This window comes from Xiphophorus maculatus, chromosome 7, assembly GCF_002775205.1.
Source record: "Xiphophorus maculatus strain JP 163 A chromosome 7, X_maculatus-5.0-male, whole genome shotgun sequence".
In the NCBI taxonomy this organism is placed as follows: domain Eukaryota; kingdom Metazoa; phylum Chordata; class Actinopteri; order Cyprinodontiformes; family Poeciliidae; genus Xiphophorus; species Xiphophorus maculatus.
This window is the reverse complement of record NC_036449.1, coordinates 24,472,189-24,497,602: the sequence shown is the minus strand read 5'-3', so window position 1 is coordinate 24,497,602 and position 25,414 is coordinate 24,472,189. Positions and strand designations below refer to the sequence as shown.

Sequence of the window (25,414 nt, the reverse complement as noted above, 5' to 3'; positions counted from 1 at the left end):
AGTAATCATGACTGAGAAATGATCATGTGAAAGTTATTTGGCCTCACACATTCACAAAGAACTACATTCGAAGAAGTAATTTGGCCAAACTAATCATTAAATACAGATTGATTCCTGTCATCTCTGTTAATGTGAAGATAGATTGAAATATCTTGGACAATTCTCATTTAAGATCATTTTGACTTAACTTGTTTTCTGTCTTCAAACATTTAAATGTTTAGTGAACCATTTATCACATCGGGTGTTCACTTATGAATATGAATCTACGTTTCCTGCTGCAATCCACAAACATTACCCCAACAACAAAAAGCCTAGAAACTTTGGTAGGTTTTATTTCATATTTTTTGATACCTTTTGTCTGTTTCACCTTCATACCTTTATAATTATTTCCTTCTTCCAATTAATTTATCTCAGTTTGCAAAACAAGTACAAGCCATTACAAATGAGATGATTACAACCCTGGAAGGGTTATAATGTCCATAATCCTCCCTTTCTGCTCTCTTCATGCCCACACTGATATAAACTTCACAATTTCACAAGGAGCAAGAGCTTGAGCAACAGCAAGTTAAACCACACACAAAAAATTTAAGTCAAAGCATTGATAAGTAAAGATGATGTGCTTGTAATGTCATTATTCATAGCTGCTTGTCCTGGCATGACAAGATAATGAAGACAATAGACATCAGACAGTCAGTCAGTATTTTACTGGGTTCTGAGGCAGTTAATGATTAGGCTCTTACCACATTTGATGTGTGTGCGTGCATTTGTGTGTGTACCACTGGTTGATGTGTCAACATTAATTGAACCATGACCTAGATCAAAACAATGAGACTAGAAAGGGATTAGAAAGACGCGTCATGTGAAATACTGAGAAAGCCATGATTTGTGTAGGTGGATTCTGAGTCGTTCGGCATTTCATAAAAACATTATGAGCCCAGACTTAGTTCCAGCAAATCCTATTATTTATGTAGGAATTCCAAGTTAGACTTAACAATCATATTAGTATTCTAATAAATGTTATTAAATTATTTTTTCCAGTTCTTTCACACCTCTCTGTTAAATATTGTAAAGTTGTACTTGTTATTTATCACTATTTTTTTGTTTGTTATTGTTATAAGTTGCTTTTATTTAGAAACAAAAGGGTTATTTTATTTTATTTTTTATTTAACTATGGATGAGCTACCCATGGTTAAATCTGTGTTTCTCTCATAGATATATGCTAGGTGTGCTTTTGCTGAATACAATATATATGTTTATTAGCATAAAACATAGTCCCAGATCAGTACTTCTAAGTATTTTTTATAACAGTCAATTGCTACTGTTATTAAGCCTGGTTTTGATAGGGGTTTCCTCATGTTAGAAGTGTTTCTTCAATCTTCAATCACAAGCATGATCAGGTTGACAAATTACTTCAAAGTCAATGACTCAATATAATATCATCTGACTATATCAGTAAATTGCACTGGAATGGTTTGGACTGCTCCAAACGTAATTTGGAGTGATCTATATAATTCAATGTGAATTGGTTATTTCTGTCCTGTAAAGTGCTTTAGAGACATTTGCTGTGAATTGGCACTATTTAAAAAAACTGATCTTCCTTGAATTGGACTATGTGCTGTATAGGCTTGACTCAAGGCTCAATCAGTCAAGCAAAAAGGTTTAAAATAATGTTTTCTAGAAATATTACTGGATCAACATTTACATCCTATGTTGATTTCAGGATGTGTTGGATTGTACTAATCATTAAAGATGCTGAATAGTCATTTCAAACAAGTCAGTATTTATATGTACTAAATTAGATAACTGATCAAACAAAAGCACATGTAAATTTTATTTAAAGAGAAAAATAAATTTGTTCAAAGTTACACTTCTTTACCCACAGACACTTTCAGTTCTAAAACTTTTGAAATTGTCTTCCTCTACTCTTCTTGCTGTTTTTGTGTTATTTCCTAAGCCTACTTATCAATAGATCTTTGAGGGCAACTTGGTTCAGATATATTTTCCTTTCCAAGTGAGAAATCAGGTCACAAAGGTTAAGTGAATGAGCAGGAAGGATAACATCTCTTGCTTTACTTTCTCCTTTCTCGCTCAGGCACACACACATAACCGTATTATAGTCACCTTTGACCCCTCAGCCTTTCCTGTGAAGTGGCCAACTGGCGAGAATAATATTGACCTTCTACTAAAGAAAGCATTGCTGCTTATTGCTTTCACAGATCGCACTGGTTTCATTTAGTGGATATCACACTGTGTATGCACGGGGATATACAAGAATAATGAACGCTTCAATTTAAGGTCTTGAGTGGAGTGGCTCTGAAAGAAATGGCCTAGACTGCTCTGCAAAAATTACTGATCAACTTGTTAGGCCAATTTCATTCACAATGAAGTTTTGAGACATTAAAACATCTTTTAGACCTCAGTACGTTATTGAGGAATAACATTTTCTTACTGGCCATCAAACAAGGTATAGGATACCAAGAACTGCAGAAGCAACAGCAATACAATGTTTAGTGTCTAACTTTTTTCTCAGTATTAAAAAGAGCCCCATAGTATTATGCAGCAAAAAAGAGGCAATGAGGATTTCTTAAGGCTAAGTATGAAATGACATTGCAGCAAAATGTCAAGCAATATTATTAAAAACAAGGTTTTGTTTTTGTTTTTTCTTTACCCCACAGCTGAAATAAACATCCTCCCGCCTCATTAAATTTTCATTTGCCACCAGAGACCTACTACGGACCATAAGTCCAGCTATTGGATACCAAGCAGGGCTCAACATTAATGGTTTCCCTCTTTCAAATAGCAGTTAAATTTTGTGTCAGGGCACATCAAGCATCTTGCATAGCTGTCTGAGCCATCAAGCCTAAAAACTTTTATATTTTTTTCAATTTATTTCTTTCTTAGGGGGGGGGGATATTTTAAGTTTTCCAGTAGGTGTTCATGAAGCTTTTAACTGAGTTTAACAAAGGATATTTATAGCTTGTGCAACCTGTAGCCTGCTTAATTGGAGAATTTGATATAAATGGGAATGCGTCTTTAACATCAGTAGTGACAAATATCTTAATTTGTCACTGATTAATGACTTCAGTCACACTGAAGGGATTTTGTGCATGAACAGTGTGTTTAAGGTCATACTACAGTATCTAAATTGGTTTTAAGACAAAACTTTAAACATGGCCTCTCCAAAACATCCACCTTTTTTGAGTCATTCAGAAGTGCCTTGCTGTTGTCCTTTGGACTGTTGTCCTGCTGCATAAACAAAATCTAATTGGCCTTAAGCAAAGCAGCTCCAAGCCCTCCGACTACCACCACCAATTTATATAAATAAATTATAATTCCAATTATTTTATTTAGACTCAGAAAACACAAGTTACTAGTACATTAACAGTGAAATGCAATCTGTGACGTGTAATTTTGTACACTTGAGGTCATTGTTAAGTAATCTTAGTCTTGTAAAGAGAAGATCACTTATTCTCAAACATTAAATAATTTATTAACAATGGGACTATTTTGTTTTTATATTTAGTATGGGCACATAGGTGATGTAAAACCACAAAATAAGCATTAGGTCAGTGGTTAGTTTATATTAGTATTATAACGTGGCTATGAAAGTATTTCTGTGTACCATACACAAACATTTAGATAAGGCTTGATCAATATTAACTCTTCTTAGTCCTTCAAAAGGGTGTAAACCTATTAAAACCATCTGTCTACTATACATGTGATTTATATAATTTCACTGCAGTCATTTATGCATTCTGACATTTTTCATGTTGTGGTAGTTAAATGTGTAAGATGTCATTGGATTCCTCATGTGAATGTGGCTGGGTGTAACCGGTAGTCCTTGAGAAGGGTAAAGGAACAATAAACCTTGTCTTTCTTTAGCACTTGAAATATCAGCCATTAGCCAAATTGTGAGTTATATTTCGCAAAGTTCTTTCCTCAAAGGTAAATCACACAGACAAGGGCAATCCATCTATACTAAAAGCTAATATGTAACACAGAAAGTATTTTAAAACTAGTACACCTTGTGTAAATCAGAACCCTCAAACTACAAACAGATTTTTACTTGCATTATAAAAACATAAAACAAAGAACAGAACCTTTTTTCCTCACTCTCTGACATGAAATCAGACCAGCTTTAGATCAGTAAGGATTACATTAATTATTTATATTTGCTAAATGCAAGAATGATGAGTAAAATAATCTGTAGACTTTTTTGTAACTAATTCAGAGGTTTACCGTATTTTCCGCACTATAAGGCGCACCACATTATAAGGCGCACCTTCAATGAATGACCTATTTTAAAACTTTTTTCATATATAAGGCGCACCGCCGTATAAGGCGCATAGAATAGACGCTACAGTAGAGGCTGGGGCTACGTTAAGCATCCATTAGATGGAGCTGCGCTAAAGGGAATGTCAACAAAACAGTCAGATAGGTCAGTCAAACTTTATTAATAGATTACAAGCCAGCGTTCTGACAACTCCGTTCACTCCCAAAATGAATAAACAGCTGTTGCTTCCTCCACTTCCGCACCATTGATTCGTTCATGTTAAATTCTCTCGCTGCTGCTCTATTCCCGTGTTCTACTGCGTGACTGATCGCCTTGAGTTTAAACTCTGCGTCGTAAGCGTGTCTCTTAATAGGAGCCATTTTGGGGTCTTTACACAAACACAGAAATTCAAATGAAACGGCACGCTTCGCGCAGTCATATATCCCAGCATGCACCGCGCGCTTCTTCTTCTACGGGGGAAAATAAAGTCGGCGGCTGCTTACTGTAGTTGCGAGACCTGTTGTGGCTCAATATTGGTCCATATATAAGGCGCACCGGATTATAAGGCGCACTGTCGGCTTTTGAGAAAATTGAAGGTTTTTAGGTGCGCCTTATAGTGCGGAAAATACGGTACATACATTTTATTAGTATTTTTTCATAAAAATTGCCTTTCAAACTTAATGACTAAGTATCATATAATTCAACAGGTTTCTCAATAGTTCATTGAAATTCTGCAGGGAACAAGTCTTTTCCACAGCAAAATGTCTACAGAACATGATGCCGCCACCCCACACTTCCCAAACAGGATAATGTTCTCAAGCTTTGAAAGTCTTCTCCCTTTTCCTCCAAATATAACAGTTGCCATTGTACTATCATTAGACCACTGGATATGTATTCACAAATCACAAAATTTTGTTCCTGAGTCTACTTACAAAGTGTAATATGGGCTTTTACAGTGCTTTTGGTGTAATGGATTCTTCCTCATTAAGTGGTCTTATAGCCCATGATGCAACAGGACTAGTTTAACTGTGAATCATGTAATTATCTTACCAGCTTCTGTCAGCATCTTTGCAAGGTATTTTGCTGTAGTTCTGGGTTTGAAGAGGACATTTGTGCATTTTTCACCAAAACATGTTCATCTCACAGTCATAAAATCCATCTCTCTCCTGAATGAGATAATGGTTGGACACTCATGCAGTGCTTATAGAGGAATATACTGTTTTAACAAACAAAGTGGCAGTTTCAGGCATCTGGATTGTACTACAAAAAAGTTTAGTTTTTTTAAAAGGAATGCGTAACTATCTGGTTTCAACTGTACGTCTTTCTGATATTTTTGGTACGTTTTATGTCACATGACTTTTCCTTTTTGTTTGTGGTGGAAAATGACTGTAGGATAAAAATTTATGTTTTAATAGTAACAATGGCAGCTAAGCAGGGTGAAGGTGTGGTTCTCATTGTAAATACATAATGATGTGCTTTGAATTTTAATTGTATTTGTTCACTAAACCTAAGATTGACTCTTTCTGATCAAGACTATGTGGCAATACCCCTGACCATAATTTATCAAGCTAACAATGTTTCTCAACAACCTCTAAAATGCTGTTAACCTTTCAAACAAGCGCTGGTTGCAGCAAGTCAAATTCTAGATGCAGATGAGATTAAATAAATGCATTAGGAAATACACTTCCAGCAACATAAATAAAAAAAATGCTGATGGAAATCCAAAATTTCTGCTTACTTGTCAGTTTCTGTGGCATAAAGCTCTGAGTGGGCTTCGAAAATAAAGTGCAAAACATTAAGGTACTGGAGAAAAAAGGGGTTAGTGGGAGTGTGTGTTGGAGGGGAGTGTCAATGTATGGTGATCTAAAAGCAAACATGTGAAACATACAAAGGAAAAATATAAAAAAAACTGGTATAACCTTGGTAAAAAAGAAAGTCAATATTCTTTCTGTTTTAGGGTTTTACACATCTGGACATCTGTACTTTACCAATATCTCAATTTGTTTAAATCTAAACTTATGTGAACAGAAGCGATCATTAACTGTCTATTAAAGCAGAAACAAAAACTGGAAAAGGTCTATGTATAAGAACTGGCACACATAGCCAAAAATCTGGGAAAACAAAACAATTGGTTGGCGTTTCGACCTTTCATCCACACAAAAACTCTGCCTTACATCACTAAAAATGATTACTTTTGAAAACTCTGCCCAAAGTGGAGATTTGAGAAAATGCTGTATTTGTGTTTGAGTCTGTACATGTAAGTTTTAGGATCTCACACATCAGGTCACTGGATGGCTAAAGTTGGTAGAATGTGCGCATGATGTACAGAGGTTACAGTCCCTGACGTAGTTGTCCTGGGTTCAATTCCCATTATCTGCTATTTACTGCAGGTCTTCTCCATCCCTCCTACCCATTTCCTGTCTATTTACTGTAAAACAAAGGTCATTAGAGCCTAAACAAATCTTTAAAAAATAAAAACAAACAAAAGGATCCCTAAATCATGATCTGCAACAAATAGTGAGGCATCAACATCACATCACATGTGCAATCATTGTTATTGAGTTGGCAGTGTAATGAATTAAGGAAAAATTAATGCTAAATCAGAGAGGTGCAGATTTTTACATTGGCCCAGATGCTATTTGCTTGCAAGCCCAACTGTTCCGGTAAGTTGAAGAGGAAAAGAGAGAGCGCTTGGAGGTCAGCTGTTTTACTCCAACTCTCCCCTCCAACAAAGAGGCACAAATAAAATTGTCTTGCCTTCACCCAAACTTAAATTGACAGATGGTTGCACATTTTCCTCTGGACTACTTAGGGGTACCAGGGAGTTCATGGTTAATGCAATGACTGGAAGGTGCCAAGGTCCTGCGTCCGTTAAACAAGCCATAATCACCAACCACCATAACCCTATTCTTTTTCTCCCACCTTGTTGCAAAGAAAATTTCCCTAAGGGGACAATAATAAAGTGATACTTACACTGATACTGATATGCTGACTGTATGCTGACTAGTTAAGTTATTTGGTCCAGGTGTATTGGACAAGGGATGTCCAATACACCTGTTCAATTTGTTTTGACATGGCCTTCTAACTCTACCCAGATTGATAGACACCGAAATTAACTATCACTGTGGTCTTCAATTGGCATTGTGCTCCAGATCAGCAGACTTCCAAAATTCAGACATGCTGATGATAAACTAAACATCAAATAACTGACCAAGCAATTTAAATGCACCTGATTAGTGGCACCTGGGTGCTATCTGTACTCCTAAAACATATCAAAGCAGGAAGAATGCAAATAGATTTTTACTCAATGTTTCACTATGGTTTTGGTTTTACTTGATAAATAACGACATGGCTAATTGATTATTTATGTCACACACTCAAGGTTCAGATTTCAAAGTCTGGTAAAGGCTATTTACTTTTTAAGAGTATTAAACCATTTTCATAGAAAGAGGGATTATGTTCTTTTTACTTCAATTTATTTACCACTTACTGTATCAATGCATATCTGATACCATAGATTTTTTTTAAACTGCATTTTGACCCGTGACTTTAGCAGACTTCAGCTCTCCTCTGTTTTTCTTATGATCATAAATCCAAAGCCAGGCAGACTGCCAACAGTAAAACACTCATCTGGGATCAGGAACCATTTATTCATTTCAGCTCAGTAATACTACGAGAGCCTGGCTTCAGAATTCAATGAATATTTCACTTTCATTTTATATTCAATCTCTGGTGCTCAGGAATGTGCAGTGCTGGGTGTCATTTAGTGCATATTTCTGGTTTGTGTCAGTGCATCAGTCTTGCTTATGATGTGTGTGTTTTTCAGGAAGTAGTTTGCTACTCATCATTTGATCCACACATTACAATGTGTTTGTTTTTTTAGGTTTGACGTGCTATATTTGATTCTGGTGCTGCTTTTAGCATTTCTCCCTAATGTTATTTTTATTTTTTCATAAAAATAAAATTATATATATAAAAAGGATAGCTTTATGCTAACTGCTTTCTCTTTTAATCATGTCCAGAAAGATATGGTTAATATATACATACATATATATATATATATATATGATTTAACATGATTAAAAGAGAAAGCAGTTAGCATAAAGCTATCCTTCAAAAATGTAAATTTATGGAAAGTAGGGAAATATTAATACTAATTTTTTTTTTTTTTTAGAATACCTTCTCATTGTTTTTCTTCTTTAAAAGAAATCAGTACTTGGCTACATCTAGGCTCATCTATTTAAATCATCTATCAAAACCGTACAACTGGATTTGATGCAAGTTGCCCATTAAAACTTTAGAATAATTTAGAAATATATCACAACAATACTATGTCAGGTGTACACAACATATGAAGATGTACTGCATTTTGCGAGGAGAGACTTCCAGATGCTCCCATAATTCATACAATCGATCAAAATAAGTCTTACTCCTCTTACACCATTTGTCAGACTACAGAACCAAACACACTTATTGGTATGCACTAAAACAACAATAAATCAAATTCACTTTTTACTACTATAGCATTACTACACACAAAAAAACATTTGAAGAACCTTTAACTAAAGCAGAATATTTTTATAAATAAATATTTTTTAGAATGAAAATAAATGGTGTCACAATTATTAGCAACCCTAAAGGTTCAATAAAAAAATAACATTTAGTTATTTATTTCAAACTTGATCAGGGAAACTTTTAATCAGAGATCAATTAAATTTAAATATAAAATGAAACAAAGACCCATTTCTCTTAGTCTTTCAAAAAGAAAAAGCAACATAACCTTTCGTGTTATGTAAATATGTGGTCATTAGATTGTTATAAATAGCCTTTGCTCATGTCTAGACACCAAAACATAACTCAGACTTTTAAAATAACTAGATAATAACAGAATGTAGTTTTTAAGAAGACAGAGATCAGATTTTGTGTATGTAATAAGCTCCTTTAGTAGAGAACTGTCTGTGTGTTCTTAAAAATTACAACTTGAATTTAAATCAGCAAACATACTGGCAAAGACAACACTTTTCTGGATTTTAGCAACTGTTTTTGCAAAATAATATTGCATTAGTTAAAAGAATATATATTTAAATGGGATATGATACTATCTTATTGTCCAGGTGCAATGCCAGAAGAAGACAAAATTATATACTTTAAAGAAAAGCAAATGTTCCAGATCTCAAGAGTCACAGCCGTTTGTGGAAAAAACAATTGCCCATTCCTCCTGTAAGCTGTACAGTTTCATCAAAAGTGGAGCTTTAGACACCTCTGGATAATAAAGCATTACAAATTAAAGCAAAGCATAAGTGAAATCTTGCCATCAGCATGAGTTCAAACTATTCCTTGTTACCCTTAAAACCATGGCAACAAGTTTTTGTAATACATACACTCCCAGCTCAGATGCTGTTGAAATATTTTGCTCTTAAAAACTTCATAGAAAAAGACAGTTGTTGAATTAAGAAAAAAAAAGAATCTTGACTCATGGTTAACAAGAAAGAGAAGGCTTCTGTGCCTAAAGGTGCTTAAGGACAGAAAAAATCCCAACATTAGCAACTTTGATATTAATTAGTGCAGAAAAATTCCCCATATATTCAACTGAATTTAGACCCCCTTAAAGTGTGAGGCAAGGACACAAAGATACGTTGAGCAGTACACTTTATAGCCAGCAGGTTCCTTGGCTTTTTTAAGAAGTGACCTAAATGAAAAATTCAGTTCACCATAGGAACCAAGCTCATTAAAACGTGTTGACTCTGTTTAATTTGAAGAGCCATACAGTGAGATTCATTTGATGTCCTAAGCCAGAAAGTCTTTCATCCAGGTTGTTTATCACATTATACCATACTCTATGACAGAGCTCTCAAAAATCTGAAGAGTTAAGAAAAAAAAACAGACACATTCCTAGAGGGGGAATTAAGAAAAAAACTAAAAATATATGGATTTGGTTTGCCTCAAGTAAATGGTAATGGTATTCCCTTCTGCTGAAGGCAAGTTAAAACCTTTACCTTTGAATTTTGCTAGAGAAGCAATATTCTATCCGAGGGAATAGCTTGTGGGCTATAGCAGCTCAATAAACTGCAGTGTGAACATGCATACATTTAAAGTCCAACACACAAAATATACTGATAGCTGCATATACACTTTTCCTTCTTTACAGTGTATTAAGCTGTCTCAGTGACTACTTAGCAGGTAGGCATTAAATGTATTATACAGACAATTCAGACGTATAAAGTATTTGAACATTAATGCAGGTTTTTCTGGAACTGTGTAGACGGTATGAACAGCTTAGCTATGTAAGCCTGTTTTGACATAACCATCTGTTTTTTGGCAAATAGACCATTTAAAGAGTTCCTCCACAATTTCATTTCAAAAGCCCATTTTTTTAAGTTTTTATTTTGCCCCTCCAGGGGGTCTTTTGTGGGCTCTAGTGTCCTCTATATGAAAGTAGGCTGACAGGAAAGGGGGAAGGAGAGTGGGGAAGACATGCGGCAAATATCGTCGTATCCGGGAGTCGAAACCGCGACGGCCGCGTAGAGGATTCAAGGCCTCCAAACATGGGTCGCACTATCCCCTACGCCACCAAGGCACGCCCAAAAGCCCATATATTTTTTATATAGGCTCAGATTGTCAGTTTTTGGCACATTTTTAATACAAATGTTAAAGTTCACAATTAATTTATGACAGCTATTTTAAGAGTGGTCTAAGTTGAAATGTGTAACATGTGAAAACTGGAAATGGGAAGGAAAAATGGATGGAAAAAGGGTGGGAAAACAGATGTTTGAATGGCTAGAATTGCAAAAACCAAAAGGCAACTTATTTTGGAATATTCAGACATATATCTTGTGGAGTCGTGGTCATGGGGTGATGGTAGAATCTAAGCACAAGCGTCAAACCAGAATGCCAGTCTTTATTTAGTAAATCGGAAAATTGTTGTAAACAACTAGAGTAAAAGAAAAGAAGGAGGAATAATAGGAGAGGAAGATGAGGAAATGACAAAAGGACAAGAAGAGCTAATCACAGGTGAGTAGGTGCAGCTGGAAGGAGAGCAGAATGGCAGGGTGAGGGGAAGGGATAAAACCTGAAAAAGACTTCAACATTAAACTAAAAGAATCACTAAACTCAGGAAAGGAGTTTAGTGATTTAGTGAGTTTTCTAAATCACTAAACTCCTTTCCCGAGTTTAGTTTATTCCTCGTACTGAACTAATACAAGGAATAAACTAAAATAAGATGTAAACAAACAATCACAATCATAATTGAAAACCAAAAGTAAAAAAAGAAATATTCTGGGAAAGGCAATACTTTGCCATACTCATTTTCTTTTCCAAACATTTACAGACCCATATGATAATAAAATCAAATTCCTTACCTTTCAAGATTTCAAGAATAAGAAATTGTATAGAAATTGTAAATTTACATTAATAATTAAGGACCATTTACATAATTTGGATGTTAAAATTCCTTCCTTAAGAAGAATAATTCACACAATGCACAAATTCTGCCTCACAGCTTCCTTACCTTGTCTTTGTCCTCGACCAAATCACTGAGGATGTCATCAGGGTCCAGTATACCCCCGTCACAGTACTCAACATGATGGGTTCGAACGACAAAATCTCCCTCCTAAGATAAAGAACACAACTGAAAATCAACAAGCTGCAAACAATTGATATCTGCTGTTAGATAATAACTGAAATTTTATTTTGTCATTTATTTAGCTTTTGAATTTCAGATATTTTTAAAATCTCATTAGTTCTCCTATAAAGTCCCATATATTTGTCAATTTCAACCACGGAGGTCAAACGAAGAAAGTGGAAATAGCCACCAGCTATCTTTTTTTCCAGGTGCACCGTCATTGGTGTCAGTTTATAGTCATAATTCACAACTTTTGGTCCTTTCCACTGTTCTTGAGTGGAAAGTTGTTTGTGAAGAAAGGTTAAATGTGCTTAAACAACTCATTCATCTGGCTGTTTGCCCTTTTAATCTTTACACCATAGTTAATTGGTTCATATATTTATTTAAAAAAAACTGCACATAAATTGCTCCTTAACAATCGGCATCAAGACACATTGAAACTGCTATTAAGAACTGTTGCTGATGTGCTTAAATGCTTATAACCGCCTATTTCAATAGCTCAAACATTAAATATACCTTAATATACATTTAAATGTACAGTGGAAACCATCTTAGCACTACCAAAGATGATAAGATCTGCAGTCTTTTATCTCTACTATTGGGAAACAGTCAATCAGCGGCAAGGAAAATGAATGGTGCTTTTGGATTGGCTGTTTTGTAAATGTCAGCCAATAGCATGTCAAGTAGCATTATCCTAGGTATTTCAACTCCCATTGTCTTTCAAATATTTTACATAAATCATAAAAATAAATAAATAAATCTGTGATTAGGTCAGTTTTCCATGATCAAATGGAGTTACATTGCCCTAAAAAATTGCAAACAGGTGAATCTGTGAAACTGTTAATAGGTGGGTATGAACATAATAACTAATTTTAAATTGAATAATACAGGTTAGCAAAAACACAGGTTTTTCTTTTGATGGAGACATTAATGCATAATATCTCCACGCTGTCAAGTGGCCAGACTAAACATGTCAACGTACGATGAAAGAGAGAGCTGCTGCCCTATATCTCTGGAAGCATGTCACAAATATTTCACTGAGGCAAAAAGAAACTGTCAGCTCTTGAAAACATCATTTGTCTCCTTCCAAAAAAGAATATAGCCAAACTCAAACCATCCACACACAACCTTATCTACTGCCTGCAAGCTTAAACAGCCTTCTCTTCTTGACCGGCCTCCCCTCGGTTCCCTTTGTTTCCAACCTCCACACATCTTCCACATCTTTCTCTAGGTGCCTTGTACAGATTACGACTCTCGCCTGGCCCATTCTCTTTCCCTCCTAACCCCCTTTTCTCTGCTGTGTTGGGTCTGTGATTAATGACACCGACACAGAACTGGACAGCTGACTACACAGAGCTAGTTGTCGAACAACATATTGAGACAACAACAACACGGGCGCATACACACACCCACATCCTAAAAGCCGCACACAGCCTACAGAAAGGTATCCATCAAAATATTACAGGGAGCTGCTTCATTAAATCTTTCTTTCAGGGTCAGGTGCAAGAAACAGAGGAGCCACTCTGTGTTCCTGTACATGCCTCTAAAGGCCAATCCACACAGAACGCAAACTTAACTGTATCTTATTTCACAGAACTAATTTAATTTGAGCACACAGACACAAAACTGAGAGTGTTACAGTTATGACATATTGGTTCTGGCAGGTACATGTCGTGTCGTACATATCTTAACGTTGGAAATATCAGCTTTGTTATATCTAATCTAAAGATGACACATTGTCTATATTACGTTGTAATTGCCATAAAAGGGAAAATATTGGGTCTTATTACATTTTTTTTAAGTGTTCTGATGTAAGTGACCTTGCTAAGCAAAACACTAACTGTGTTGGAAAAGTGAAACTGCACATGATCTACAAACACATCATTCCTATAGAACACAGGTGTCAAACTCCAGTCCTCGAGGGCCGCTGTCCTGCAGTTTTTAGATGTGCCACAGGTACAAAACGCTGGAATGAAATGACTTAATTGCCTCCTTCTTGTGTAGATCAGTTCTCCAGAGCCTTAATGACCTAATTATTGTATTCAGGTGTGGTGCAGCAGAGGCACATCTAAAAGTTGCAGGACACCGGCCCTTGAGGACTGGAGTTTGACACCCCTGCTATAGAAGAACATAGTGGTGGTAGCATCATGCTGTGAGGGTTTCTGATTAGAGCTGATGGGATTATGAATTGGGCAACATACAGAGCAGTCCTGGAAGAAAATTAAAATGGAGAAAACATGGAGCAGAAGTTTTTATTCCAAGAGGACAACATCCCTAAAAATACAGCTTCAATGCACTGGCTTATATTAGAATGGTCCAATCAAAGCACAGATTTAAATACCTAACTTCTGACTAAGATTCAGTCTTGCAAAACACTTTCAGATGTAATTACATTAAAAGGTAGTTCTACTGACAAAAAAGGGGGTGAAAGAACACCTTTTTTCATTTGTAAGATAATTAGAAAATTATTTGTCATTTTCTTTTCTCTTCACAATGATGCAGTACTTATGTGTTGGTTTAGAAGAGACACCGTACATTTACCACACATACTGTGTATACAGCTCATCCAGAGAAACAGAATTTACTTGCAAAAGCACAATAAAAAGGGGGAACTAAATAGAACTAAATTCATTGAAGTTAGTTGTTGTAAAGTGACAAAATGTAAAAATGCATATAAATATATAGTGTATTTGTATATCACATTGCATGTTTAACAACTTGCAATAAAGTACTCCCACAAGTTTAACATAATCTCTGTCCACTCCAACTGCATTTTCACCACTGCAAAGCATTTCACCAGTTTTTGTTTTACAGCTCGTTGAAAGTGGGTTTACTTAGCTTCTCATAATTCCTGCTTTCCTTTCCAAATAAACTGCAGTGTGCTACTGTGAGGTTTGACACCAAGCCAGTTTACACATCATCAACACTGTCAACTGGTAGTACCTGGCATATGTTCAGGTTTTTTTAAATTTCAGAAGAATTTTAAAGCCCCACTCTGACACTGACACAGCTGCATCGGCAATATTACATAACTTCACATTCTCAATCCAGCATCAACATCAAACGGTGCTTACAAAATCTACATATTCATCTTGACTATCCTATGACAAAAAGACATTCTAAACATAAAATTATTCTTATTCTCCAAAAAGAAGAAGTGAGAAGAGAAGGTTGGGCACTTTTCTGTAACAATTTTCTGCAACCTGTATGGGTTTTTTTACAATGACTACATATTGAATATATGTTTATACAAAGAGAACAAAACTTTAGAGGAGCATAATAACTTTTCTTTGTTGCTTTAATCATACAAACAAATTGATCTATTTTGCAGGTAGACTAAACACTATAGCAAATACTGTCTGTATTTATTATTCTTTGTATATTGATCAACCACAAAACTTTTAATTAGCTCTAACTTCTAGCAACATAAAATTACAAGGAAAGTTCACTTTTCTGTGTACTGAAGCTGAGTTTTGCAGGCACTAACCCGCTTGTAGAGAACCAATAATGTTTTATCTCCATGAAGCAGTGAAAAATGTTGTGGCAGAAGTTATTTGCATTACACCAACACCCTCATTCCTTTGGTGACCTGCAACTGTTTTTAGGTCATCAGCCGCCCGTTTGAATCTCTTCTTAAAGTAGGAAAGGCACAGAGCTAAAAGTTGAGAAGTTAGAGGGTGATAGCTGGAAGTGAAGTGATCTAGATTAAAAATGTATCAGAAATCCTAATTATAAATAAAGAGGAAATAAAAAGATATAATGAAGTCAAACGTCAGAATCATACATAGATCGATCTAATACAAAAATAAAGACACGTCTTTGTAAATGAAATTTTTGATTTTAAAGTGCAGTTTGGAATTTTACATTTAGAATTCGTCTTTTTGAACAGCTTGCCCACACTGTCTCCACGAATCAGATTTCCTACATGCCATGCCTGAGAAAGCTCAGTGTGACGGCTGATTGCAAGCTACCACATCCCATCGTGTACAGTAAGGTTGGTGGTAGGTTGATTTAAGAGAACGTTAAAGCACTGCTCTGTACCTAAGTCAACAGAACAGAATGAGGAATTCAACACATTCCTGCGGTTTGTCTGAAGAAAATCGGGCACGCGTCTCCTCCCTGCCTCTCCCTCATTCTCAAATATAATTGCCTGTGACCTGGAAGGAGCCAGAATGTTTTACAACTTTATGAGCTTGTTCTTTCAGGTCTCTTCTTCATTGTTTAGTGCAACTTAGTGGAAATATTGTTTACCTCTCTTCCAAGCAAATTTCTTTCAGCAAAAAGATGTTTTTAAAGGGATATTTGATGTTTACTAGTTCATTCTTTACACATTTTCATAACATTTTAAAGGAGGATAAAGCCATGGCAAAACATAAAGTACACACATTTTAAATTATATGGTTTTGGTCTTGCCATTTTTTTTCTTACAATTCAACACATAAATAAGAATTACTGATCGAAGTATCAGTAATTTGATCACAAAAGGTGGTCATGGCTTGTAAAAAATTAGAATATTGATCGCAGGTGACTTTCTTCATCCAACTTCATTTGTGATGTTTGAAACATAAAACTTCAGTATGAATGCATACTATACCTTTGGATAAAGGTATAGTATCCAAAGGTATAGTATGCATTTGGATACTAAGGCATATCTGTAACCTCCCTAATTTTAAATTTAAAAGTGTGAAGGTTCAACAGATGTCGGGGTGTGTTTATTTTTTTTTATGTGATCAAACAAAAACAATGTAGGAAAAGTACCCTTATGTTATATCTATTAAAAAACATTGATTTCGAGTAGATCAGTCTATTGATAAATTACCCAAAGTTTGTTTTGTCTGTTAATATAAAAGACAGTGTTCCTGCATACTGTTTTACTGAAGTGTAGTCTTTTACAACAAAGATCACTCTGAACCACATTCAGTAATGCTGCAAGTTATAAACAGAACGACAAAGTAACGATCGACTGGTTTCATTTCCCACCTAATCACAACTGAATTAGACACAGTGAGTTCTGTTTTCACAAATTTTCAGAACTTCCTTTTAATTAAAACCTAGGACAACTGCAACATTCAAAACACAATCAGTATTTGTTCACATTCGAAAACCCCCAGGAACACACTCTGCTGTTTCATCAAAGTCAATTAAGAAAGTCCGTCAACATTGTAATAACTTCCTGGTGACTCCCCGTGAAAACAGTCTCCGCTTATTTCTTTTCTCTCCTTCCTCCCTTTCTGGCGCCTCTTCTTCTCCTCTGTGCTACGCAAGCTAGCTACGTATTTGAAAGACTCATTGATTTTCCCACAGTGACCTCTTTGAATATTACTGTTTGAAAAATATTATTATTTTTCTCAATACAGCCACACACTCTTCCACAACAAATCCGCATTCATAAATCAAGAGTGATAGCTCTAGTTCCAGAGCTGTTTCTTGGAAATAAATCATATAATTACAGGTCAAGCTGAACTGAGTTGACTGATAAATGTAACATGCTGTTGTTGCCTTATAAGAGTATACAGACTACTTTGAACATATTACTTTAGTATTAGTCCCTCACACTATTTTCTGGTTGTTTTATGGTGAAGGTAGCCTATGTAAAAAGAGCTACATTTGATGTTTTAAGCCCCAATACCTAAAAGTATATTTGGCACAAGAAAATCCCCAGAACAGCAGAACACCAAGCCCACAGTAAAATATAGTAGTGCCTGCATTATGCTCAGGGCTGTTGAAAACTTCTGATGAGAAGTTTTCAAATCAAAATGAATTGAATCATGAGCACTTCAAAATATAGCTAAATGTTTTGATGCAAAATATTGAGCTGTCTTTTAGACAGCTAACTGTCTCTTCAGTTAAATGTTTTAAATGTAATTAAATGTTACACTCAAAAAACTCAAGTAGAAAAAAAACACAGCAAGTAATTGGAAACAACTGTAATGTTTAAAGGAAACAAACCTCTTCTGAATTCCTTAACAAAATCCTTAGTGAAAATATTGCCTGATTGCCCAAATTTTAAGCTGCAATCTGTAACAAAGTGTGTCAAATGTGATGCAGCCAAAAAGGGTGCACCCAACTTTATTGTTGGTAAAACAGTTAGCCGACCAGCTGCAGTGCAAAAAGTTGGTCCAGAGTCATGTAAAACTGAATAAGAAGGAGCTTCATAAATATTAGTTTAAGGTTGCAAACAAGACTTAAAAGCACCTAAAATCAATGTATTATTTATTTTATTGTGACTGCATCTTATATTTCCAATCCACGGCATGCAATTCAAATTTATTTAAATTTGTGCTGGAAACATTAAGATTATGAAAAATCTTCAAGTATTTGAAGTGCGAGTAAGAAAAGTGAAACTGGGGATATCTAACATTATTACTTTCATGAAATGAATACATTTTCCAGGTCAAACCAAGTGTCACCTGAAAAAGCCTACACTTGGAGAAACACTATGTCCTTCAGATTGGTGAACCATTTTCAGTAACAATTTTCAGGAGCAACAGCAAACACTTCTTCAAATAAAATAATACAATTTCCATTAAGCAATATTATTTTAATCACAACTGAATTGACTAAAAATATCAAATAATGTTATTGATATATTTAGACAAAAGCCTGTTGTGGGTCCCATTAGAAATGTTAAAGACTTATTTTAGGATTTTGCAGTCTGTCATCAAAGGTAAACTTGCTTGGACAGCCATTTTGACAGTTATTTTGAATATCATTGCTAACCAGAATCATAAGATGCTACAATCTTATGATTAGAGAATACAATTGTGTTCATTCTCCCTTTTAGCGGTGAAGAATTCCACCAAGCTAAATGTCTGAGGTTTAAACTGGACAAACCCCCTCATATGCAGAGTAGTTGTGTTTTTATCATGTGCACCTAATGTGATATGCCTATATGTAAATGAAGCAATTTTGAGTTTACATAAATGTGGAGGTGTCCAGATTTATGCCTCACCAGAAATTTTCCTTTTTCATTACATAATACTGAACATTGAATATGTTCTTCTTTTTTAATTTATAATACTTTAACGTCTCTGTACTCTTAAAATAACTTTCAAATAGTCATATGCTAAAGTAGGTTAGAATAACACAAGCCGTGCTTTATACATTTATTCACATCATTATACATGATGCGTAGTAGCCTGCAGTTTGAAGACCAAGACATTTCTAAGCTAAATAAAACAAAATAGCAACAATAACTACATAAATGTTTTTCTATGCTCATTTCAGAGCTCATTTTCAAGGACCCACGCACTTTTCAGACTACTTAACTAGATTTTGCTTTCCTCTGTTAAGCAATGGCTTCTCTTTAACAGTTCTGAGAACTCTTAACAAAAGAGCTCATAAATGAGCCTAAGAGTGTCAATTTAACAGTGATGCACATGCAAGAAAGCACAAGATAATAAAAATGGTTTCAATACAACACTGAACTCACTAAGTAGCATTAGGAATATGGGGGGAGGGAAGACTGAGGGTGACAGACACAAAGCAAGCAGCCTCAGTGAGAATTTTAAAATGTGATTTGCAGAGCACTGTGAAGGAAGATTAGGGAGACTGGACGGCTTTACAACACAGACACCCCAGCTTTCTAATCCTGAAACACATTAACAGCAATAATTATACAGCTACAACCGATTAGTGTTGCAGAAAAATGACTGAGTGACATGAACAGGAAGGGGGTTGGGAGCACATGGGGAAAAATACATGGAGAAGAAATACAAAGAAAGACATAGTAAAGACGGACGTGATGAACCGATTGAGAAAAACAAAATTCCCAAGGAGTCCAACAAGAGACGGAGGAGAAAGAAGTGTAGAAGTCGATAGTCAAAAGGTTGTGAAACGAAAGGCAGAGAAAAACGTTATGCCAAAAACTATGAATATTTATCTTAAAATTCATCAAAATTATGAGGAATAAAAGAATAATAATGTTAGGACTTGCAGGAAGAGGATTAATTGAGAGACTTACAATGGAAGGAGGGAAGATTGAGAAATGAACAAAGAGAACAGCAAGCTCAAATTCATTCATGGTGCAAATCCGGGCCAAATAATTTATTTGACACACGTGGAAAACAATGTGTTTAAAGATTTGATCAATGGAACAGAGAGGTACAGAAAACGCATGCAGTTTTCACCTAGTCTCTCAGTGAACATTAAGATCTAAAAGGTGCTTAATTAAGTCAAATCCAACAAAGTCCAGCACAACAGAGTGTGTGCTCGTTTGTTTTTCAGTTTCATTTATACTAATTTAGAGATAACAAAACAGTGTCCTCTGTGTTTCATTTGAAATTTACAAAGTTAACAGATGAATTTGTAACTAATCTGCTACACCTCTGCTGGTTTTAGTAGGAAGAACTTTTTAAATCTTCATAATGAAACATTAGTAAGTTGCTTCACTTACAGTGGACCTCCAGTATTCAAAGTATTACTGTAAATACTTGAAAGCCATCAACCAATAACATGCACAAATGAATGAAAAAAATTTGCAACTTAATTGTTACTAAATGTAAATTATAACATCACAAGGAAAATATAAAGTTTAGACTTTTTAAAAAGCAACATGTAGATATCAAATTTAGGACTTTTTACTACCATATGGATCCTCATTCACACCAGTATGTACACTATAGCAAGAGTGGTGCAATGATGGACTCAGACCTGAAATTTCAGAGCCACATAAATACAGTTACAAAGTCGGCCTTCTATCACCTGAAGAACATTTTTATTCTGAAATGACTAATGTCCCAGCAAGATCTAGAGAAACTCATCCATGCGTTCATCTTTAGTTGCATTGACCACTGCAACAATGTCTTTACAGATCTGCTAAAAATTCAATCAGGTAGTTGCAGCTGATCCAAAACCCTGCTGCTCGCATTCTCACTAAAACTAGGAAGATAGAGTGTATCATCCCAATTTTAAAGTCCTTACACTGGTTCCCTGTAGCTCTGAGAATAGACTTTAAAATACTGTTGTTAGTTTCTTTCAAACCACTCTGGCCATCTGGTTTTAGTCTACTCTGCGTCCTCAGAACCAGGACCGAACATGGAGAAGCAGCATCACCTCCTATGCTTCACAAATTTAGAATGAACTTCTGGAAAACTGCAAAACAGCCAAAACTCTGAGTTCCTTTAAGTCAAGGCTAAAAACCCACCTATTTAGAGTTGCCTCTAAATAACTTAGTAACTGGAACATTGATCAACATATTTGAAGTGTATTTGCTTTATTATTTTGATTTTGAAAACACTTTTTTGGTAAACTGTGCTATACAAATAAACTTGACTTGACTACTAATTATACGGTGCACAAGTACAACCAAATACACCATGTTTTCATTACCTTAATGAATGCTATCACCCTCCCTGGCAAAGTTTGAAGGACACACACACTGTACACTACAAAAAACCTCTTGTCACAGGATGTTTAATGCCATGGCAGGTTCAGTGTCCACTATAATCAATAATGACTAATCGCTAACACTTTGTGAGCTATAGAAAGCGAAAATGAGCTACACAAATCTCCTTCCATTTGTTATCAGTTTGCAAAACCAGTTGGTTTACGGATGTAAAAAAAAAAAAGAAAGCCTTCCTAGTTCTATATGGAACTGAGCCATTTCATTAAAGGGGAAGTGCACAAAGAGGAAGCGCAGTTTACCTGAAGGGGAAACAAAGCTTTTAGCTGTGTGTGCACGGCACTGTGGAAGGTGGAGAAGAGATGTACTGGTGTGAAAGATAAGAATGATAAATGAGAGCTGGGTGGGCTGAGAGGGTGGTATATGGATAGCAGATTAAAAGGCAAAAAAGGTGCAGAGCACAAAAAAAAAAGAGGAAAATGAGGGCATCTCTCCAGTCAAAGTTTCCCACATACACATACTGCTTCGACACATCTCTCCTTCAATCAAAACTGAGCCTATCTATCCATAAGGCTGCTGTGCTTTTTGAATAATGGACCCAATATGAAGCAAGTCACTGAGATGATTTGGTTGTCTGATGGAGGTCATGGGGTTCCTGCCCTGAGAGCAGTGCAGGGAATCAACAGCAGTCATAAAGGAATCACAAGACGGAGTCATTTGCATTTTACACTCACAACTAAATTGGAAATGACTCGTGTCTGCTCCTGTCTGGGCCATCCCGATTCATATCAGATACGCTTTTAATTTTTTATACAGCAGTTATGGAGAACCGGACCTCCGTGGCTTTGTCTAATTTCCCAGGACTTAGGGCTCTGAAAATCTTATGGTTCTTTAATGATATAAAAATGAAAGCGCTTTTGGATGATTTTCTTATGTCTTTAGGGACGTCAAATGTTATGAAAGTACTTTTTCATGAAAACGGATCTTAGCTCTCTTCTGTCATTCTTCATGGAACTCTTTGCATATTATTACAAAATAATAAAATAATGAATAATCTGTCTAGTTGATGGCTGAAAAGTCTGAATGTCAGAAAGAAAACGCAAAAATTGTTCATGGTTTTGTTCATTTTCACAAACACACTGTTCCATCTGGTACCCTTGCCAAAGTTGCTAACACAGCTGCCTTTTAAACACTGAAGAAGCATACCAACGATTTGAAAACACATCATTTTAAAACTCATAAACCTTTCCGTCTTCCTGACCCTACGACTAAAATTTAATAAGTTGAGTTTTCTCTAATTCTATTGAATAGAGTACTGCAAGATTTCCTACTCTTTACCTGCTGCTACACACTGACAGTCAGCTGGGACGTTATTAAAAAATTCACATGACGGTGATATTATCGCAAAAAAATTGCAGTGTCAATATTTTTCTTTTCCCTTCTCTCTTTTTTAACTAGACTTCACATTTTGTGAGCTTTAGCAACCTGTATGTAGTAATCTGTGTCAGGTGTGAATGTCTACCTCAGTGGGACTTTTTTAACTTTACAGCATTAACACATACTGACAACAAAATTCACAACCGTGGCTTTGTTTTGCCTATTCTGAATGTTTACTGCTTTTGAGATACATGCTATAACATGTACAAAAATAGAGAGAAATCTGTTTTATGGCACCATTAAAAGGGAGTGTTCAGAAACACACACATTTATAGTGGATAAATAAAAATAAGCCTGAACTATTTGAAAGGTGTCCCATACAAACTTTGTTTAGTGTTCTAGTTTTCTTTTTACTGCTTTGTTAATATGCTGACATATAATGCTTTTGGAAAGTAGTTAAAAAGGTTCATAGTTATTTTGAGAGTTGTGCTTGTTTTGAATGTGAGTGAAAACTTTTTTCATTCACATTTTTCTCATTAAAAATAATTGCACCACCTTCCACCTACAATTTTTCAAGATCCAAACACTCTATTCAACTGAATAAAATGTGTATTCAGAGGTTCACTATTTGGAAATATTTCTGGTTGGACAGTCAAGTTTGGGAAATGAAAATAGTGTCAGCCACTATTAATATGTTTTTACAACAACACCTTACCTTATACAACTTATACTACAGCTTTAAAATGTTGTGTGGCAATACAGTCATGAGAAACCATGGTACTTTGACTCAATATTATCATACAATTATGATCTCACACCGGCCCAAGTCAAAGCATCACATTTGTCAGAAATGGAGATTCATACAATAGTAAAAGTACTATTAATTACCTGCTCCAGTAGTTTCCTGTATCTCTGGGTGGCTTGCTGGATAAGATCCCTCACAGTCCATCCATCCTTGCAGGGCACGACTACACCTGTCTGTCCAAAAGTTACTGTCACCTTCATCCTGAAACACTCAGCTTTATCCGAGAATGTGTAACAGACGAAAAGGAGGTAAGATCCAAATTGCAAAGTGCACCACAGACAGGTTTAGGGTTGTGATTAGGCACAGAAAAACTAAAAATTAGTTGGCAGAAAAACAGGAGTGGCACTGGGCTGCTTTTGTGTAGCTGCACAGATAAATCCACAGAACTCAGAGCAACTTCTTTAAAAAGTTTCCAAAGTGAAATGCCATTTGATTTAACAGGCAGCAGTCAGCACATAACTGCAGAGTTTTAATCACCATGCAGTGGTCATCTCGGTGGGCACCTCCTCCCTCATCTCTCAAGTTTTGCAGATGCTGCTGCTCAATTACGTCAAAGCATAAACTAAGTTTAATGAAACGTAAAAGTGCTGCGATTCTTTCATGATCGGAGCTCAGAAACAAGAGGTGTGTCGCGTTATTATTCCTCTTTGCGACTTTACCAGGTTCTGATAAAAAAAAAAAGAAGCTAGCTGATTAGCCTGATACTAAACCCTGGCCCCGGCTATCATAGCTAACTGACGATGAAAGCTTTCACATTTAGACATTTTTTTTTATACTCACGCGTCTTTTTCTACAACTGAGCTTACACCGAATCGTTTTGGTGAATAACAAAAGTTTCGCATCGCGCTTAGCAAGCAGCTCCTGTGCTAGCTAACGTTAGCCACCTTAGCTGAACTTTGGAGGAGGGAGGGATGCAGTCGCTCGGGCATCATTCCAGAAGTTTTCCTCTCGCTTCGACTCAGCCGTTTGCATCTGCTTTATCGTCCAGAGATACGACAAGGAAGCGCGGAAGTTATTAACCCGTCCAGTGACCGGTCGCGAGTGAGCTGAACCAGCGAAGAAAGAGAACTTTACTGAGTTGGAAAAGTTTTGGGATTCCTCCACAGCCCCGTACGTTCCTGACCAGTTTCTGACCACTTACTCCGCCGCCTGTTGCTGTCACTTTCTTAAAGGGATAGCGCCGCAATAATAAAGCACACATAGCAGCGAAACAAGAACCCAATATGTTTTAGTAACTTACTTATGTTACAAAAACTGTTTAGCATGATGTGGTGAACCCTTCAACTGCTGTTCTAATACTTTCGCAAGTTAGTACAGCATGTATGCAGCTTTGAAGAAAGTACAGTTGAAGTATAAAAAATGAACTATGTCAAAATGCCTTTATTTACAGACTTAATTCCAGTTTCATTATTAACAATATTAATAAAAAACTATTTCTGTTTATATGCACTGAAGCACTAATTTGTTTAGATGATATCCTTTGTGTTCCTTTTATACATTAAAATGTAGATTTATTGTTCAACACGATTGAGTTGCTGTTTTTTAGTAATTCAACGAGAATCTAGATTACAAAAAGTATTCATACCAATTGAACTTTCCTATACTTTATCTTGTTACAGCTACAAATCTTAATGTAGTTTTGGGGTTACTGAGATGGGTTATCAACCATCTCAGTAAATTTCCATCTAACTTTTAGATAGGGAGTGCATAATCAGGCTCTCACTGGTCTAGTCATTGGTGGGAACACTAATAAAGGTGATACATCCTATAAACTATGTTTTAAATAATCTGCAGTCAAATTCCTTAGCAAATACAGCTGACAGTGTTAGTAGTTACTCTGAATTTATAACATATCTTTATTTGTTTTGGGGGGGGGGGGGGGGGGGGGTGTTACCTTTCTTTATACAGGTTGCTTCATTAAGATCCAAAATCTTATTTACAAAAGAGATTTGTTTTATTCAGTAAGATCTTTTTTTCCCCTCACAAATTATAGGC

The 25,414-nt window shown here is 35.8% G+C and overlaps 1 protein-coding gene across 4 annotated transcripts in view; it reads right to left on the bottom strand.

Moving 5' to 3' along the window:
• LOC102234947 (partitioning defective 3 homolog B) overlaps positions 1–24,560 on the bottom strand; it is a 211,369-nt gene extending 186,809 nt beyond the window's left edge. For 3 of the 4 annotated variants that reach the window (XM_014469594.2, XM_023337171.1, XM_023337169.1), the window contains exons 1-3: positions 24,304–24,560; positions 23,503–23,592; positions 11,781–11,882 (exon numbers count right to left, since the gene is read on the bottom strand). In XM_014469594.2, the coding sequence (XP_014325080.2) occupies positions 11,781–11,882; positions 23,503–23,592; positions 24,304–24,351 (240 nt within the window). In that variant the 5' untranslated portion in view covers positions 24,352–24,560. Of the gene's footprint in view, positions 1–11,780; positions 11,883–23,502 lie in introns of all 4 variants that reach the window. The other variant, XM_023337170.1, reaches the window with a different exon arrangement.
• Positions 24,561–25,414: the final 854 nt, after the last annotated feature.